This window comes from Bos taurus, chromosome 25, assembly GCF_002263795.3.
Source record: "Bos taurus isolate L1 Dominette 01449 registration number 42190680 breed Hereford chromosome 25, ARS-UCD2.0, whole genome shotgun sequence".
Taxonomy (NCBI): Eukaryota; Metazoa; Chordata; class Mammalia; order Artiodactyla; family Bovidae; genus Bos; species Bos taurus.
Genome location: NC_037352.1, coordinates 3048752 through 3066933, shown reverse-complemented (window position 1 = coordinate 3066933; position 18182 = coordinate 3048752). Strand labels below are relative to the sequence as shown.

The following is an 18182-nucleotide window of genomic DNA, read 5'->3' as shown; positions in this document are numbered from 1 at the left end:
TTGCTTGTCCCGGGTCTTTATCTGTGGCTTTGTTTTCTAATACTTGTATTTTTCTCATCTTACCCTTGAAGAGAGTCATTTAGCTTAATCTTTATGTAAAAGTCAGCTTTATGATCAGACTGTTTTAGATGAAAGTTTAGAAACTTTAGAAAGTTATATAGTACACTTTGTGAATTCTGAGAAAATGTCATCAGATCCTTCTCAGGAAACTTGGAAGTAATGCACGGACACACATCCTTTGGTGACGGGTACACTCAGCCCCGGGTACACGTGCGGGTGTCTGTATGCCCATCAGTAGGTGTGGACCCCGCTGTTGTGAAGGGTGACCCTCTGGGACCCTTGGAAATCAGCCAGCATCACCAGGACCGGCCGGAGCCTGGTCTGCCCAAGGGCTGCGTGGGTGTGTCGCTGCTGCACTGGTGTCTGCGTGGAGCACCGTGTCGCTACAGGAGTAAACTGTCCTAAGGGTACGGTGTGTCATCTTCGTTAGCTCGGCTCTCAAGTGCCAGGGCCACCTTCTGTAGCTTGACATTCCCAACCATCCTCTGCTGAGTCAGCAGCAAACCTGAATAGGAAAAGTCCCTGAAGGACTTCCCTCGTGGCCCAGTGGATAAGAATCCACCTGCCAGTGCAGGGGAAATGGGTTCAATCCCTGTCTGGGAAAATCCCACACACCTTGGGGCACCTAAGCCCGGGTGTCACTACTGAGCTTGCGTTCTGGAGCCTGGGAGCCAGTTACTGAGCCCGCACGCTGCAGCTGCTGAAGCCGGCACTCCCCAGAGCCCGTGCTCTGCAACGAGAGAAGCCACCACAATGAGAAGCTCTCACGCCGCAACTCAAGAGTAACCACCACGCGGCACAGCTAGAGAATGCCTGCATGCAGCAACGGAGACCCATTGAAACTTAAAAAAGTAATTCATTTTAAAAGGGAGGAAAGAAAAGCCGCTGCAGCAGTGCCTTCAGAGCCCAACCCGCCCCCAGACTCCTGGCTGCTCTCGCTTCTCTCCAGCAGGACCCGCAGCTAGCAGCACACTGCTCGGGGTCCTCGGCCAGAGCCGGGCTGACGAGAGTAGAAGAGAGATGGGATGTTGCGGGGGTCAGTGGGCAGGAGAGAGGGGTGGCAGGCAAGGAGGAAGCCTCTCGGAAGCTCTCCAGATCGGTGTTGACTCAAGTTCAGACTGTGTCATTACCAAAGTCCAGCTATCCTGTCACTTAAACTCTTGTCAAGCCTTTTGAAATATTGATAAAATCACCAGCTGTTGTAATAGCTTTCTTTAGATTGGGGTTTCTGTACTGACATTTGGGCCAGAAAAATCTTTGTTATGGGGGCTAGCCTTTGTAGAATTTTAGTAGCAGTGTGCTTAGTCCCTTAGTCGTCTCCGACTCTTTGCAACCCCATGAATCGTAGCCCACCAGGGTCCTGTGTCCATGGGATTCTCCAGGTAAGAATAACAGAGTGGGTAGCCATTCCCTCCTCCAGAGGATCTTCCTGAACCACGAATCAAACCTGGGTCTCCTGCACTGTAGGTGGATTCAGCAGCAGCTGCCCACTAAATGCCACTGCTTCCCCTCCCCCACCCCCCATGAACAGTGGCCATGAGAAATGTCTCCATACGTTACCAGATGTCCTGGGCAGGGGGTGCAGGTGAGGACTCCTGCTTTAAAGGATTCATTCCGAGTGATGTCACTAAAGTAGTCAGCAACTTAGAATCACTTTCCTGGGCCAGAGCCTCACTGACCAAAACAAATTGCTAGGAAAGCTAGTTCTCAACAGAAGAGCAGTTGCAGCCTGAAGATAGAGCGGTGGAGGGATGAGGTGGGACAGGAGAACCTGAGAGCTGGTCCAGCCCCCACCCCCACTCTAGAGTCCAGCGAATGGCAGAGAGTATGTGGACCTTTAAAGGTGTAGAACATTGACTTACAGAAAAGGACCTTAAAAGTGCAGCATCTCCCCTTGGTTTTTGATTTGAGCACGAATTAGCATCATCTCTGCAAGCATCTGTCAGTCACAAGAGAAAAGTTGCCTCCTGGGTGTCTGCACTGACTTGGTGCAGGGGCTGTCTGTCCTGCCCCATTTTATGTAAGGAACTTGAGTGTTTTTGAGTTTTGGTGTCTGTGGGACTCCCGGAACCTATCAGCCCCCCATGGACGCAGTGGGACAACTGCATTGAAAATACCTTCCAGCTGCTGGTCAGCCCGTGATGCTAACAACTGACCAAAACCACCTCCCTACCTTTCTCTACTTGGCTGGTTAAAAGCGCAAAAAGTAACAACGCCAAGTGTTTTGGAGGTCAGTGTCAGAGTGTTCTTACTGTGTTTGTTTATGGAAATCCTTCCTAAGAAAGATGCAGCCCGGAGGTCAGAAAGCACAGGCTGAAGGGTTTGATCACATAAAGGGGAATATGAGGCCTCCATCACGTGCTGCGGACAGGCATATGCATGATGGGGTACAGTTTAAAATGTCCGTTTTCAGACTCAGCAGTTCCACTTTGACCCACGTCTCCCACAGGAATATTTGGGGATTTACTCCTGTGCATTGTCGGGAAGTCATGGTGCGTGTAGCCGCGATTTCATGAGGGAAGGGGTGGCCGTCTCAGCTGTCCTCCCTTGTGGACTGGAAGCCACCTCCTGAGGGAACAAAACCTGCTCAGTGCCCATGTGCGTGGGAGCACTTGGGGGTGAGAACGAGAGGGTTTTCTTCAGGGTCTTCACAAAGATAGATGAGGTGGTTGTGTGAGTCCTTTGCACCTGATTCCTTGTTTCTCAGGATGGCTGAGAAGCCATGGGTGGTCACGGGAGTGGGGGTGCAGAAGTTTATACTTTTAATGGGGTTTTTATTTCATTGCCATTATTAAATTTTTTTCCTTTAAATCACTTTCATTGAGGTACAACTTATATACCCAAAAACTCCACCATTGGTGTGTTTATTGCAGAGAGACTGAACTTAAAAAGTCTAAATTTTGCAGGTATTTCTTAACCTCAGTAAGGAATCAAGCCATGTAATTATAAATATAAATTCAAGCCATCTTTATGCAGTCACTGTCGACCTTTTTGCAGTTTTCCCTTCTAGTTTTTCTTTTTGCACATGCACAGCTTTTTTCTGCCGTGAACTGTATGTGTAGTTACGTGCTGTGTAACTCCTATCACAGGGGCCGCTCCTGGGAGAGGGAGGGTACAGGAGGGATGGGGAATGGAGCCCACCAGGAAAGGGGCCTGGCCAGTCTGCATCCTGGGGCAGCGGCTCCTGCTGTCCAGGTTTGGAGCCCTCGCAGGACTGGACTGGCTCAGTCATCTTAGATTCAGCAGCAGGACGCCCCTTGGAGCTGGGCAGGAAGGGGCATTCATGCCAGCCTGCCTTCCAGGGAGAGCAGCATCAGGCTTCCTGTTTCTGTTAAGAGTTCTTCCAGAGTGGGAACCAGCCTCGGCACAGCCAAGACCCCGAGCAGCCATGTGGGCACAGCCAGGGCAGAGCCTGGTGTCACCAGGATCTGGGCACGTGGGGCAGGAGGCAGGTGGACCCTGTGTAGCCCCCTCATGCCTGCTCCTCTGCTTAACTCTGGAGCCCATCTTCTTTCAGATTTGGGTCCACCTTTGTGGCTCTTCTGCCCCTTAGAGTTGGAAAAAGATGGAAATTTGGGACGTTTGAGAGCAGTTTCCAGTGTGTGGAATGCCTAAGACTTCAGGGTTCACTTTTCTCTCGTAAAATGCTCACCTCATAGGATCTCATGAGATCCTTTCTGTATTTGGAGAATGTCAGTCCTTAAAATATCAGACTACCTGGAAAGAAAACGTGGATTCTATAGCCTCGGCCCTTCCTAAGCCCTCTCATTGCCTCTTCTGGATTTTGCAGGACTACAGACCACACGGTTGGGAAACCACCTGGAAGACCGAGTCAACAAGTTTTTGCGGCGACAGAATCACCCTGAAGCTGGCGAGGTGTTTGTCCGTGTGGTGGCCAGCTCAGACAAGACAGTGGAGGTCAAGCCAGGGATGAAGTCACGGTTCGTGTGCAGATGTTGTCCCAGTGGGCACCCTGCCTGGTTAACCAGAGCCCCACTTTCTGGCAAGGCTTTAGAGTCTGGCAAGCATAATTTGAGAGCTTTTCATCAATTAGCATGTAGCCACCCTTCTCTCAGCATCCCACACTCTTCAGGGAAGGGGGAATCCCTGTCCGAGTGAGGCTGTCACAGAGAATGGGGTTGCAGCTCTGAAGTGCCTGGGCCAGTGGTCCAAGGGGGCGACCCCACCTGCGTTTCACCTGCGCCACATGGATCAGAACAGCGAGTCTTGTCTGTGTAAACGGTGATGCATGCAAACAGAAGGCTCTTTGTTCCAGGTTCGTGGATTCTGGGGAGATGTCGGAGTCTTTCCCATACAGAACTAAAGCACTCTTTGCCTTTGAGGAGATTGACGGGGTGGACGTGTGCTTCTTTGGGATGCACGTCCAGGAGTACGGCTCTGACTGCCCCCCGCCAAACACAAGGTAACCCTCAGCCTCCTGATGCGCACGCGCCTTGTGCTGTGTCGGTGACCAGGGCTCTAAACATCCTGGGGAACCGCTTCAGCAGCCAAACAAGTCAGTTTGGTTTTCCCCTAAGCCAGTGAGAAGGGAAGGGTTTTGATGACTGTTGTGTGTTGAGTACATGGGTTCTGACCCTGATCTTGCTGTGGCCCCTGTCCCACCTGGGGCAGGTGAACTTATGGAGAAGGGGTGGGGACTGCTGCCTGGGCCTGAGTGCTCATTGATGGACCTGTGAAAACATCTCACCTCTGCCAAGAGTTACTTCCTGTTCAATCAGGAATCTGGGTGGATGGGAATCAGAAGTGGCTCTTCCTAGTGGCCCTGGTCTCTCCCTGTCATTGTCACGGTGAGAGATGATATTGCTGCCTAGTTCAGGGGTGAGATTGGATTCCATTGTCGATTGGTAGCAGAGGTTGCTGGTGGTGATTTTCTCATGTCTTGTTTGTGGCCAGTGTAGATGCTATCAGAGCAGTTTATTTCTAGAGCTTTCTTTGGATGCTGGTGTTTGGTTTCACCTTTGGGAGATAACCTGAACTTCGATTAATTTCTCCCTGCCCACCCCCCAGGCGTGTGTACATATCTTATCTGGACAGTATTCATTTCTTCCGACCCCGATGCCTCCGAACAGCCGTTTACCATGAGATCCTTATTGGATATTTAGAGTATGTGAAGAAATTGGGGTGAGTTGAATTCAGATTATCCAGAACTAATAAAACTCTGTCTTTAATTTTCACTGTGGCATTTATTTTGTGAAATAACTTTTTTTTTTTTTTTTAACGTTTTCTGTGTTTTTATTTTGGTGTCCTTATATTCAGAGACAACCCTTCCTGACATCGTCTTGAGCCATGTGGGGCTGGGGCTTTCCCTGCCTTCTGTGTTCTCGCATTCTAGCCTGTTTTTAACACTTTGTTGAGGCATATTTTACATATCATACAATTCACCTATTTCACTTGTACACTTCAGTGATCTCTAGTAATCTCAGCAGGCGATGCAGCCGTCACCCCAACAGTTTCAGAATGCTCTCACGCCGCACTCCCACTCCCATAAGGGCCCTGTGGCCATTTGCTGTTCATCCCTGTTGGACCCCTGTCCTCAGCTGATCTCCTTTGTGTTGTTTTCCTGTGTAGTTACTTCTGTCCCTGCTTTGGTGCCTGTGCCTCACCGTTACTCCTGAAGGCAGGGGTGGTTTTGCTCCCTGCTTCCATCTGAGTTGTGTGTGTCCTGCAGGTATGTGACAGGGCACATCTGGGCCTGTCCCCCGAGTGAAGGAGATGACTACATCTTCCACTGCCACCCCCCTGATCAAAAAATCCCCAAGCCGAAGCGCCTGCAAGAGTGGTATAAGAAGATGCTGGACAAGGCCTTCGCCGAGCGCATCATCCATGACTACAAGGTGCGCGTGCCTGGGGAGGGGGCAGGGCGTCTTCACATGTCTTTCTCTCTGCTCACATGGGTTAGAATTAATAGCCACTTTAGGAGAAATGTAAAGCAAAAATTAAAAAAGTTTTAAAGGCATAAACTTAGAGGCAACTTCTCTGCCGTCTGTGGAGACTCACAGACGGCAGCTTGAGAACAGAGGTGACACGGCCTCTGAGGCCGTGCGGTCCTTCCCCTGCATCGTGGCCCAGAGCCCCCTCCTCCCCAGAATGTCGCCCAGGCCCCCTAGTCTCACCGCTGCACTTGGTCACTCTCTAGGACATTTTGAAACAAGCAAATGAAGACAGGCTCACCAGCGCCAAGGAGCTGCCCTACTTTGAGGGGGACTTCTGGCCTAACGTGCTGGAGGAGAGCATTAAGGAGCTGGAGCAGGAGGAGGAAGAGAGGAAGAAGGAGGAGAGCACCGCGGCCAGCGAGACCACAGAGGTAACACCGGCCGCGCGCTGAGGCTGCGCTTCAGCGGCCAGGTCCTCAGCAGGGGGCCAGCCTCGTCCACGGTGGTGTTTCCGCACAGCCTCACCGCGTGATCACCCACCGCGGGGCCGGCCTGGGCCTGGACCTGGGCCGCAGCCCAGCCACGGTTCCCAGCTCCACGGAGACGCATGACCTCCTAGGTGGACGGGGGGCCTCGCTCTGGCTTCTCTGGGCAGGATGCCCAGGTCTGAAACCTGGAAAGATGAGAGGAGAGCATCCTGCAGGGAGCCCAGGAGAGATGGGCAGAGGTGCAGACGGGAGTTGTGGTCAGGAAGCAGTCCGTTCACTTTAACACTGACTTGAGGAGGAGGCTCATATTTGCAGGCCTCATGCACTTGCTCTGTTATAGACTGCACCCTGCTCTCCACTGGGCACTTGTGTGTTTGTGCCCTTACTCGGGTCACTCTAAGCCCCCGCTGTGTACAGGCCCCATCCTGAGGACTACAGTGGGAACTAGTGAGAGAAGCAGGAGAACAGGCGCATGCGTAGTGCACCCTGAGGTGGTGGAGGAGACACAGGGAAGGTGGATGCGGGCTTTCAGGGAGCCTCATCTGGGGAGGTGGTACATGAGCAGAGACTGTCTAGGGAGAGGAGCCCAAGAGATCCAGGTGAAGGGCCTCCAGCAGGGGGAGGAAGGTGTCAGAGTCTGAGCCGATGTGTCGTGTTTGAGATGCTCAAGTAAGAGCTGATGGTGGTTTAGTTGGACGCGAAGCCGTCAGCAGTGAGAAGCGTAGGATGTTTTTCAAGACTAACAACCCTAAATTTAGGGCGTGTAAGGACAGTTCTGTTTGAAGGCCGCCTGCTAGGTCTGGGCCTCAGAGTCGGTGTTGCAGCCTCTCTGAGGGGAGGTGGACAGGGAGCACCGCTGGGGGACGACCATGAACTGGCTGTGGACCCACTCATCTCGAGAGGCTGCTGGTTGCTGACTGCGCAGCTCTGGGACTCTGGGGGGCCTAGGGCAGCTTGAGGAGCTGCATCTGGAGCCCTGGGCTGGGGGTTCATGTCTGCAGGCTGCTTCTGCCGCCTTGGGTGCTTTAGGGCGTGTCCTCTTTGGAACACAGCCACCCCAGCCCCTTCCAGAATGGAGAATGCCTGGGTGAGGATGTGATGAGCTCTCATGTCACAGGTGGGCCCCAAGGGGCTGTGTTCATTGTCCTTGGCATGCCAAAATTTTGCCGGGCCTCCCTGGAGGCAGAACCTGTGGGCCTGGAAGATCGGGTGATTTAGGGCTGGAGGTGCTGGGAGGCTGCACTGGTCAGCACCATGCCCACTGGGTCCACATCCAGCCACATCACCTTCCTCTCAGCACTTAGCTCTGAAGGCAGCAGTGTTCGTGGCCTGTGAGCAGGCAGGTTGCAGTCCGCTTGGTGGTCACCTGCCTCACCCTGGCTCCCTGGAGCCCCCATGACCAGGAGCTGGCGGCCTGGTGCCTACTGAGCATGGTGCAAGGGGCAGGGTGGGGCCGACAGCCATGCGTCTTGTTGCAGGGCAGCCAGGGCGACAGCAAGAACGCCAAGAAAAAGAACAATAAGAAAACCAACAAGAATAAAAGCAGCATCAGCCGCACCAACAAGAAGAAGCCCAGCATGCCCAACGTGTCCAACGACCTGTCCCAGAAACTCTACGCCACCATGGAGAAGCACAAAGAGGTGGGGGCCAGCAGGGCGGGGCGGCTGGGCACCTAATGGGGAGCCCCCGCCAGGCAACACCAGGCGCTGCTCACAGCCGCGCTCAGCCCCGGCGACGTCAGGAGGCGGGCTTGGTCCTTCCCTTCACGGGGCTGACGTGGCTCCTCCCTGCACCCCCAGGTCTTCTTTGTGATCCACCTCCACGCTGGGCCCGTCATCCATACGCTGCCCCCCATCGTCGACCCTGACCCCCTGCTCAGCTGTGATCTCATGGACGGGCGGGATGCCTTCCTTACGCTGGCCCGGGACAAGCACTGGGAGTTTTCCTCCTTGCGGCGCTCCAAGTGGTCCACGCTGTGCATGCTGGTGGAGCTGCACACCCAGGGTCAGGACCGCTTCGTCTACACCTGCAACGAGTGCAAGCACCACGTGGAGACGCGCTGGCACTGCACCGTGTGCGAGGTGAGTGCTCCCGGGCTGCGCGTGTGTGCTGCATGGGACTTGTAGTCAACTTCTCCAGGGAGAGAAGGACCAGGTGAAGAAGGCTTATCTGTGCACCGGTCCATTGTTGGTTTTGAGGTTGATTTGGGTTCACACGAGAGGCCTGGATGTGGAGGGGTTCCTGCCGTGTGCCCGTGCCAGGGTCCCTTCAGGGTTCGGCCTGGGGCCTAGTCCAGGCCACACGTCCTAGGGTAGGGGGCAGTTGGTGAGCTTCCCTGGGAGACTGTGTTTGTGCTGACCTTTCCAGGGTGAGGAGACGCTCACAGGGCACCGCGTTATTTTACTCTCTGTTTCATTAGCACCAGCCCAGTGTCTCGGACGTGAGCAGGCCTCTTGGCGCAGGGCGGGGACCCAGACAGGAGAGCACAGTGGGTCCTGGTTACACTTGCGGTGGCCCCAGCTCTGCCCTTGCCAGGAGGCCGAGGATGCCGGGAGCCTTCCCTTTGTGGAGGCTTCAGCCCCAGTGCCCCTGAGCTGCCCTGCAGAGCTCTAGGGACACCTCAGAGGCACTCAGGGACTCCCCCACGGCATGGGCCAGCAGCTCGGGAGAGGCACAGGGACCGCCAGAAGAGAGAGTGGCTGGGGCAGTGGCCTCCGGAGCTTTCTGGGGTGCAGGTGTTCCCAGGAGGGAGGCTCTGGGGAGCAGACGTGTTCGGCATCTTTGAGCCTCTCATTGAGGGACTGGGTGCCAGGGCTGCTGGTTGTGGCTGCGTGCTGACTTGTCCCCTGTCCTCGCCCGCAGGACTACGACCTCTGCATCAACTGCTACAACACGAAGAGCCACACCCACAAGATGGTGAAGTGGGGGCTGGGCCTCGACGACGAGGGCGGCAGCCAGGGCGAGCCGCAGTCCAAGAGCCCCCAGGAGTCGCGGCGCCTGAGCATCCAGCGCTGCATCCAGTCGCTGGTGCACGCCTGCCAGTGCCGCAACGCCAACTGCTCACTGCCGTCCTGCCAGAAGATGAAGCGGGTGGTGCAGCACACCAAGGGCTGCAAGCGCAAGACCAACGGCGGCTGCCCGGTGTGCAAGCAGCTCATTGCCCTCTGCTGCTACCACGCCAAACACTGCCAAGAAAACAAGTGCCCCGTGCCCTTCTGCCTCAACATCAAACACAAGCTCCGCCAGCAGCAGATCCAGCACCGCCTGCAGCAGGCCCAGCTCATGCGCCGGCGGATGGCCACCATGAACACCCGCAACGTGCCTCAGCAGAGCCTGCCTTCCCCTACCTCAGCGCCGCCCGGGACCCCCACGCAGCAGCCCAGCACGCCCCAGACGCCGCAGCCCCCCGCCCAGCCCCAGCCCTCGCCTGTGAGCATGTCACCAGCTGGCTTCCCCAGCGTGGCCCGGACTCAGCCACCCACGACGGTGTCCACCGGGAAGCCCACCAACCAGGTGCCCGCCCCGCCGCCCCCCGCCCAGCCCCCACCCGCGGCGGTGGAGGCGGCCCGGCAGATCGAGCGGGAGGCCCAGCAGCAGCAGCACCTGTACCGGGTGAACATCAACAACGGCATGCCCCCGGGGCGCACGGGCATGGTGACCCCGGTGAGCCAGATGGCCCCCGTGGGCCTGAACGTTCCCCGGCCCGGCCAGGTCAGCGGGCCCGTCGTGCCCACCCTGCCAGCCGGGCAGTGGCAGCAGGCGCCCATCCCCCAGCAGCAGCCGATGCCGGGCATGCCCCGGCCCGTGATGTCCATGCAGGCCCAGCCAGCCGTGGCCGGGCCCCGGATGTCCGGTGTGCAGCCGCCCCGGAGCATCTCGCCCGGCGCCCTCCAGGACCTGCTGCGGACCCTGAAGTCGCCCAGCTCCCCGCAGCAGCAGCAGCAGGTGCTCAACATCCTCAAGTCCAACCCTCAGCTGATGGCAGCTTTCATCAAACAGCGCACGGCCAAGTACGTGGCCAGCCAGCCCGGCCTGCAGCCACAGCCTGGCCTCCAGGCCCAGCCCGGCCTGCACCAGCAGCCCGGCCTGCAGAACCTGAACGCCATGCAAGCCAGCGGGCCGCGGCCTGGCGTGCCTCCGCAGCAGCAGGCCATGGGTGGCCTGAACCCCCAGGGCCAAGCCCTGAACATCATGAACCCGGGCCACAACCCCAGCATGGCGAGTATGAACCCGCAGTACCGAGAGATGCTGAGGAGGCAGCTCCTGCAGCAGCAGCAGCAGCAACAGCAGCAGCAACAGCAGCAGCAGCAGGGCAGCGCCGGCATGGCCGGGGGCATGGCAGGGCACAGCCAGTTCCAGCAGCCCCCAGGCCCTGCGGGCTACCCCCCTGCCATGCCGCAGCAGCGGATGCAGCAGCACCTCCCCATGCAGGGCAGCGCCATGGGCCCGATGGCGGCTCAGATGGGGCAGCTCGGCCAGATGGGGCAGCCCGGGCTGGGCGCAGACAGCACCCCCAACATCCAGCAGGCCCTGCAGCAGCGGATTCTGCAGCAGCAGCAGATGAAGCAGCAGATGGGGTCCCCGGGCCAGCCGAACCCCATGAGCCCCCAGCAGCACATGCTCTCAGGACAGCCTCAGGCCTCGCACCTCCCCGGCCAGCAGATGGCCACATCCCTCAGTAGCCAGGTGCGGTCTCCGGCCCCTGTCCAGTCTCCGCGGCCCCAGTCCCAGCCTCCACATTCCAGCCCGTCGCCACGGATACAGCCCCAGCCTTCACCGCACCACGTCTCGCCCCAGACTGGTTCCCCCCACCCAGGACTCGCAGTCACCATGGCCAGCTCCATAGATCAGGGACACTTGGGGAACCCCGAACAGAGTGCAATGCTCCCGCAGCTGAACACCCCTAACCGGAGTGCGTTGTCCAGTGAGCTGTCCCTGGTCGGCGACACCACGGGAGACACCCTAGAAAAGTTTGTGGAGGGTTTGTAGCATTGTGAGAGCATCACTTTTTTTTTTCCCCTTTCATGTTCTTGGACCTTTTGTACTGAAATCCAGGCATCTGGGCTCTTTTTATTCCTAGATGGAACTGCTACTTCCAAGCCATGGAAGGGTAGATTGCTGTTTAAAGAAACAATACAAAGAATATATTTTTTTGTTAAAAACCAGTTGATTTAAATATCTGGTCTCTCTCTCTCTTCTCTCTCTTTTTGTTTTTGTTTTTTCGTTTTTGTTTTTTGTTTTGGGGGGAGGGGGGTTTTGTTTGGATTCTTTTGTCGTCATTGCTGGTGACTCATGCCTTTTTTTAACGGGAAAAACAAGTTCATTATATTCATATTTTTTATTTGTATTTTCAAGACTTTAAACATTTATGTTTAAAAGTGAGAAGAAAAAAAATAATATTCAGAAACTGATTCCTGAAATAATGCAAGCTTATAATGTATCCCGGTAACTTTCAGACGTTGCGGGAAGATTTTTTCTATAGTGAACTCTGTGGGCGTCTCCAAGTATTACCCTGGACGCTAGGGATTGGCTCCTGCGTGCACACACGTACACACCCACACACACGTCTATCTATACATACTGGCTTAAGCCAAACTCTTGTCTTGCAGATGTAGAAATTGTTGCTTTGTTTCTCTGATAAAACTGGTTTTAGACAAAAAATAGGGATGATCACTCTCTTAGACCATGCTAATGTTAATAGAGAAGAAGCATTCTTTTCTTTCTTCTATGTGAAACTTGAAATGAGGAAAAGCAATTCTCGTGTAAATCATGCAAGCGCTATAATTACTATAAATAAGAAAATTCAAGAAGATCCAATCACTGTATAGAATGGTAAAGCACCAACTCATTTCTTATATCATATTGTTAAATAAACTGTGTGCAACAGACAAAAAGAAGGGTGGTCCTTGAATTCATGTACATGGTATTAACACTTCGTGTTCGGGGTCTTTTGTTATGAAAATGCTGTTTTCAACATTGTATTTGGACTATGCATGTGTTTTTTTTCCCCCCATTGTATATAAAGTACCGCTTAAAATTGATATAAATTACTGAAGTTTTTAACATGTATTCTGTTCTTTAAGATTCCTGTAAGAATGTTTAAGGTTTTTATTTATTTATATATATTTTTGGAGTCTGTTCTTTGTAAGACATGGTTCTGTTTGCTCACGGAGGAGAGGCGGGGGCTGTGGTCCTGCCGGCTGTTGGGGGAGCAGCTGGGCTCGGCTGGGGCCCCGCAGGTCCTGCTTGGCTGCCAACAGAAGAGCCCCAGCCAGAGCTGGGGGCACCAGTGGGCCTGAAGCAGCACTTTGTCTCCCGTCCACTCCCCGTCCTAGCCACCCCCACCCCCACCACACCCCAGTTCCTACCTGCCAGTCCCAGAGCTCCTGCAGAGGGTGTCTTGGGGACTGGAGGGAGTCTGCGGCCCGCCCCTCACCCTGGCTTAGCAAGGGAGGATGCCATCACGGCCCCCTGGGCTGGGCTGGGCAGACGGGGCGCCGGCCCACCCTTGCCCACATGAGGGGCTGCTCTGGGGGCCGTTGGGGGCACGGCGCAGAGCACTGAATGCCAGCCCCACCGTGATGAGAAGAGGCCTCCAGCTTCGAGCGACGCTTGCACTTGGCCACCACCCGGTCCTTCCCCTATCTCTGCTCCGGTTCCAGGGGTCCTTACTGAGGGGGTGACACGCAAGGTCCTGAGCACTGTAGAAATGACATCTCAGAAGAGGGCCACCAGCAGGAGAGCTGAAGTGCCTTCTCTGGTCTGCGTAGTCCCGCCCTGCCTCCCATTCCCTCGGCCCCCAACCATGGGGGTCTAGGTCTAGGGTCGTGATGTTCAACTTGGAAATCATGGCCCAAATAGCTCTCCTTTTGGCCCTGAATTCATAGAAATATTTCCAAAATAATGTGAGTTGAGAGTGTAAATTTGAGGAAACTCTCTTAAGAACTGAGTTGTGACACAGCTTTGAATCTTGTTCTAATATTGTACATCTAGTCAGGTAAGTCTTCAGACTACCATCTTCTCCACCATCCAGCCCCACCCATCGCCAGAGAGAAACAAGGCCAGACCCAAGGCCACATGCCATCCCTGCTCCAGCCCCTCTCCCTGGTTCTACAGCCTTCTACAGCGATGAGAGCGCCCTGGGCTGTCTGTGTTCACACAAGAAGTGTGGGCCTTCTGGGCCCTGGAGAAGCAGCTTCAGGCCCACACTCCAGATGCACAGCCCTTTAATCTGGCCAGTGGGGAGTCTCTTTTAGGTCATCCTGGAGTCCAAAGTTCTGTACTGACCTCATCCTCTTGGAAGTCCCATGCAATCTTGTTGCCAAAGGATGCGGCCAAGGGTGTGGTCCGGATGCTAACCCGGCACTTGGCACAAGGAAGTTTCTGTGTGAGCCGGAAAGCCCTGACACGGTATCTCACGTGCTGTCTACTTAAAAGAAGATAAAAGCCCTATATTTGTAATCAAAAAGAGGAAACTTGAAATGTGCTGGTGTTTATAATAAAAGCTGGTAAAACTGCTTGGATTCAAAGATGGTTCCAGTTGGCTAATGACCCTGAGAATTAGCTTAGCAGCCAAGTCATAAGATATAGGGGTTCAGTTGATTTTGTCTAGTCGTGTGTTTATGTTTTTGAGAATTTAGCTTGTTAAAAAGAGGAGTTGGCTGCAATATCTGGGTAACAAAAGGTGAAAAGCCTTCTAATATCTCAGTCTGAAGACATGTAACTTTCTTTTGATTGCTGTTAAGTGGAACCAAAAATTTTATTTGAGCCAAAATATGCTTTTAGAACTACGTGAGAAAATAAGCTACTTTTGGCAATTACCTGGTCAGTGGTTAGGGCTCCCCATGTCCGCTGCAGGGGGCATACATTTGATCCCTGGTTAGAGCTAAGAAACTGCAAGCTGTGCAGCATGGCCAAAGAAAGCTACCCTGAAGAAGCAAAACCGAGTATGGGGGGCAGCCAGGAAGCCCTTGACCCAAGGCCAGTGTTGGGAAGTAGACGCTGTGTGTATATGCAGGAGCGGGTGGGGCTGGGGTCAGCATCCGCCTGGGATCACGAAGCCACACTGTGTTACTCAAAGTCAAGAGCATGGGAACCGTCGGTTGTTAGATACTAACCTGAGTAGCACCCAGGCTGACACAGACAAGGCTGAGAAACTGACAAGGAGCTGGTGGTGCAAGTGGTGCCTTCAAGGAGCTCTTGCCTCTATATAGAGGATGGACTTGGATCCAGTGACTATATCATGACTGAAATTACTTCACTAAACTGAAGGATTCAAAGGGCACTGACAGAACACCCCGAGGAAGCGGTTCAGGTGTCGGAATCAGGAAGAGACCTCGGGGTGGGAGTTCCCTTGGCCATGAGCAAGCCCCTCTGCCTTCCCAGCCTTGTGAAAAGTAGCAACACTAGGTAACAAGTGCTGTTCAGATGTGTGTCCACCCCTCTGTAAGGTGGGAGAACAGAGGCAGCATCTGGCCTGAATTCATGAGCACCCAGGGCGGACGTGGGCCCCAGTCAGACTCGCGCCTTGTGCTGGAAAGGAGCTTTTCCTCCAGCCTTGAGAATAGTCCTATGACCATCCCCTCCCCCACCTCCGCCCCGCACGGCTTCTATTCCACAGGTTCGCTGTGAGCTCTGGGGTACCCTGGCGAGACGGACACTGTGGTACAGCATAGCCTCTTGAGCATCACTGACAGTGGTAGGTGGTCACAGGTCCTCACAAAGGACCATGTGGCTACTTTGGCACCAGAGAAGAAAGGATGACAGTGTCAGTCAATGAGAGTAGCCACAGCTTCCAGCTCCCGGTGTAGATGACCCCTGACCCACCTCCCACCTGATGCCTAGAGAGCGCTTAGGTGTGGAAAGGGGTTTAATGTCTGATCATGGGTCCCCATGGCTTGTAAACTTTTTATAGTGGTGATATATAAGCAGATTGATGATATGGATCCAATAAAGGGTCCTCGAGGAAGGTGGTCATATTTAGGGAATGTTGCAAGTGAGGTGAGGGCCCTGCGTCCCACAAGTCATTCAGGAAACTGTCCAGAGAGAGGATACTCCCGGAAAAGATGGCAAGGGGCCTGTGGGGTCCTTTCTGAGCCCATGCAGGCTCCCCTCACACCTGGGCACAGGGTTGGGGCCACAGAAGACTAGGGGTAAGGCCACAGAAGAGGGCTGCCTCATGCCACTGCACGGAGAGGGAGAGTCCTGGGGATCAGATGCCAGCACCGCAGCTGTGCTCCCAAAGCCAAGAGATGTAGAGAAAAGAGCAGGGGGGCCCAGGGGGCCACTCAGGAGGCACTCAGAGCTGACAGGAGCTCAGCCACCAGAAACGGGATCACCCGTGACAGTCAGGTCTCCACCCTCGAGAGCACAGGGGACTATCGGGTTCCTGGGGGGCTGCTTCTCACTGTTCCCCGCCCTCCAGATACTTGAGTTCTGAGCTGTGGTTTCCTGGGCGAGGAGGAGGGGTCCTCATGTGGGAAGCGGGCAGTGGGTGGCATCGAGCCGCAGACCCTTTCCCCTGGGAATGAGCACGCCTGCTGCCTCCAGCTGATGTTCAGAGAAGCACCGGGTCTGTCCACTCAGGAAATGTTTATTGATTGGCTCCTGAGCAGCGACAAGTGAGGCAAGGTTCAAAGATGGGTCCAGCTGGTCTCTCCGTCAGGTCGAGGATCGCAGGCCGTTCCACTGTTGAGGAAACACGCGATCCTCTAGTGCCGTGTGTCCCGAGGGACAGTGCTTCCATCTCAAGCTTAACGTGCGTGCAGATAAATTATCCGGGATCTTGCTAGCATCTTGATTCTTACTGATGGATGGGAGCGTATGTCAGAATTTCCTTCTTGTCTGAATAATATTCCACTGTACGTATAGAGCATATTTTGTTTACCCATTCATCAATCAATGGACACTTGGGTTGCTCTCACCTTCTGGCTATTGTATTGAATAAAAATGCAGTGGGCATTTTTCATGGCCCTCAGCTTACCCCTAGGAGAAGGCAGTGACTTCTGTGAAAGGAGTGAGCAGCCTCACAGTGGCCACAATGATAGAGAGATCGAGGGGTCTCCCTCTGCCTACCACTCCCTCCATTTCTCTCTCTGCTCTCCCCAAGCGACTCCCCACCGGTCTCCATCGATTCAACTCAAGTACCTCTGCCTCTACTCATTCTTTTCCTTCTTCCACTTTTCTTATTTGCGTAGGGCCTGAAATCTGATCATGACCTCCTCAAGACTGGCTTGGATCCCTGGGCACTTTAAAAAGCCACAGTTCCCTGGGTTACCAGAGGACTCAGTATCACAAAGATCTGTGACTAAGGGTATGTCTCTGAAGGCCACAGGCCAAGAGAGGACAGAGGGGCCTGGTAGGTGTGTCTGGAACCCAATAACTTTGCCCTGGGTCCCGCCTGTCTTGGCAGAGGCCGGCCCACCCCCCCACCCCATCCCCACCACCAACTGAAGCCTAGGTTTCCCTCCTCCCTTTGCTAAATACCACTTTCTCTTTCTGTAATAAGAGGGCTCCCCAGGCTAGATCTATTGCCCCATCGACCAATGTGTCAGCACTTACCAGAGATGGTTGCCTGAGTGGAGTGAACAACACATGAAATGTGAGGCTGAGACCCCTCCGTTCAGTGACTTCCTGGGAACCCTATGTCTGGGACTAGCTGTGTGTCTGGAGTGTAGCAAGGGAGGGATCAGGCAGGGGTCAGGTTATGCAGGACTGAGGCTGAGGGAGGATTTTGGAATTGATTATGTGCAGGGAAATCCTTGGAGTGCCCTGACTGAGGAGTCTACCATCAGTGGCTGTGCAGAGAATGGGGGCGGGGCGGGGCGGCGGTGTCAGTGAGGAGGCTGCTGGAGTCTCCAGGTGAGCAACCTCCGGCTCTTCCATCCAGATGGGCCTACCTCTTCAAGATTCCCCTTCTCAGCTGCTTAAGCCTGGAACTTGGCAATCATGCTTGACACCTTCCTCGTGTTAAGTATTCCCCGTCACATCCCCTCCCGCGCGGCCTCAGCTACGTCCAGGCCCCACTGGAGGACACTCTCCCAGCTCCTGTCCTTTGCAGATCCTGTCACAATCTCAACTCGTTTCTGTGCAGTTATTTACCACTCGTTTGTGGCAGCCAGTCTTCAGTGTACCTCAGTCATCAGGGGGCCGCCTGAGCCCCACTTCAGGCGTTGCCAGAGAAATCTGCGTTTTACGTGGCTTGGAGCTCTGTGACGTTGACGGTCCGAATCCGCAACCAAATTCACCTCCAGGAGGGCAAGAGAATTGGAATGAATGCATAAGCCCAGTTTTGCTGGTGGGCCTTGGCTCCAGAGTTTTGGTGTAAGCAAGCCAAGCCCGAAATTCTCCTTTTTCACACTTTTTAGCTATCTGGCCTGACTTGGTTGGAAGAGACTGACTTCCAGCAGTCTGGACCAGAGGCCGGGGACAAAGACCCCGAAGATGTTAGCTGCTTCTGCCGCGGAGCCGCTTTTTCACGCTGTTCGCGGAGGGTGCGAATATCTGCACCCGGTTTCTGGGACGCACATACGGAGGCCCAGTTGCGGGCTATTGCCCGGGCGGCCCCGCGCGAACGGCCGTCGCCCTTGACAACGCGACACAAGGTCGTGGGGGTCCCGCCCCCAGGCCCGACTGTCCCCGCGCGGGCCGGCCGCGCCCGAGCTACAGAGGGTCCCGCCCACCCGCCGGCGCAGACGGCGGACGGGCACCCGGGCGCGCGCCGTGACGTCACCGCGCCGCG

The 18182-nt window shown here is 54.8% G+C and overlaps 1 protein-coding gene and 1 long non-coding RNA gene across 3 annotated transcripts in view; one reads left to right on the top strand and one right to left on the bottom strand.

Annotated features, from left to right (window-relative positions):
• CREBBP (CREB binding protein) overlaps positions 1–12590 on the top strand; it is a 118966-nt gene extending 106376 nt beyond the window's left edge. Inside the window, exons 24-31 of the mRNA NM_001164022.1 lie at positions 3851–4001; positions 4337–4483; positions 5089–5202; positions 5750–5915; positions 6218–6385; positions 7921–8082; positions 8242–8523; positions 9305–12590. Coding sequence (NP_001157494.1) covers positions 3851–4001; positions 4337–4483; positions 5089–5202; positions 5750–5915; positions 6218–6385; positions 7921–8082; positions 8242–8523; positions 9305–11431 — 3317 coding nt within the window. The 3' untranslated portion in view covers positions 11432–12590. The remainder of the gene's footprint in view (positions 1–3850; positions 4002–4336; positions 4484–5088; positions 5203–5749; positions 5916–6217; positions 6386–7920; positions 8083–8241; positions 8524–9304) is intronic.
• Positions 12591–16018: 3428 nt separating this feature from the next.
• On the bottom strand, positions 16019–18123 carry LOC101903988 (uncharacterized). 2 transcript variants are annotated; one of them, XR_009492918.1, is made up of 2 exons: positions 17003–18123; positions 16019–16243 (listed from the first exon to the last, which is right to left on the bottom strand). It is a non-coding gene; the product is annotated as an uncharacterized lncRNA (long non-coding RNA). The 2 variants fall into 2 exon arrangements; XR_009492919.1 differs by having other exon boundaries at positions 17341–18123.
• Between the last annotated feature and the right edge of the window lie 59 nt (positions 18124–18182).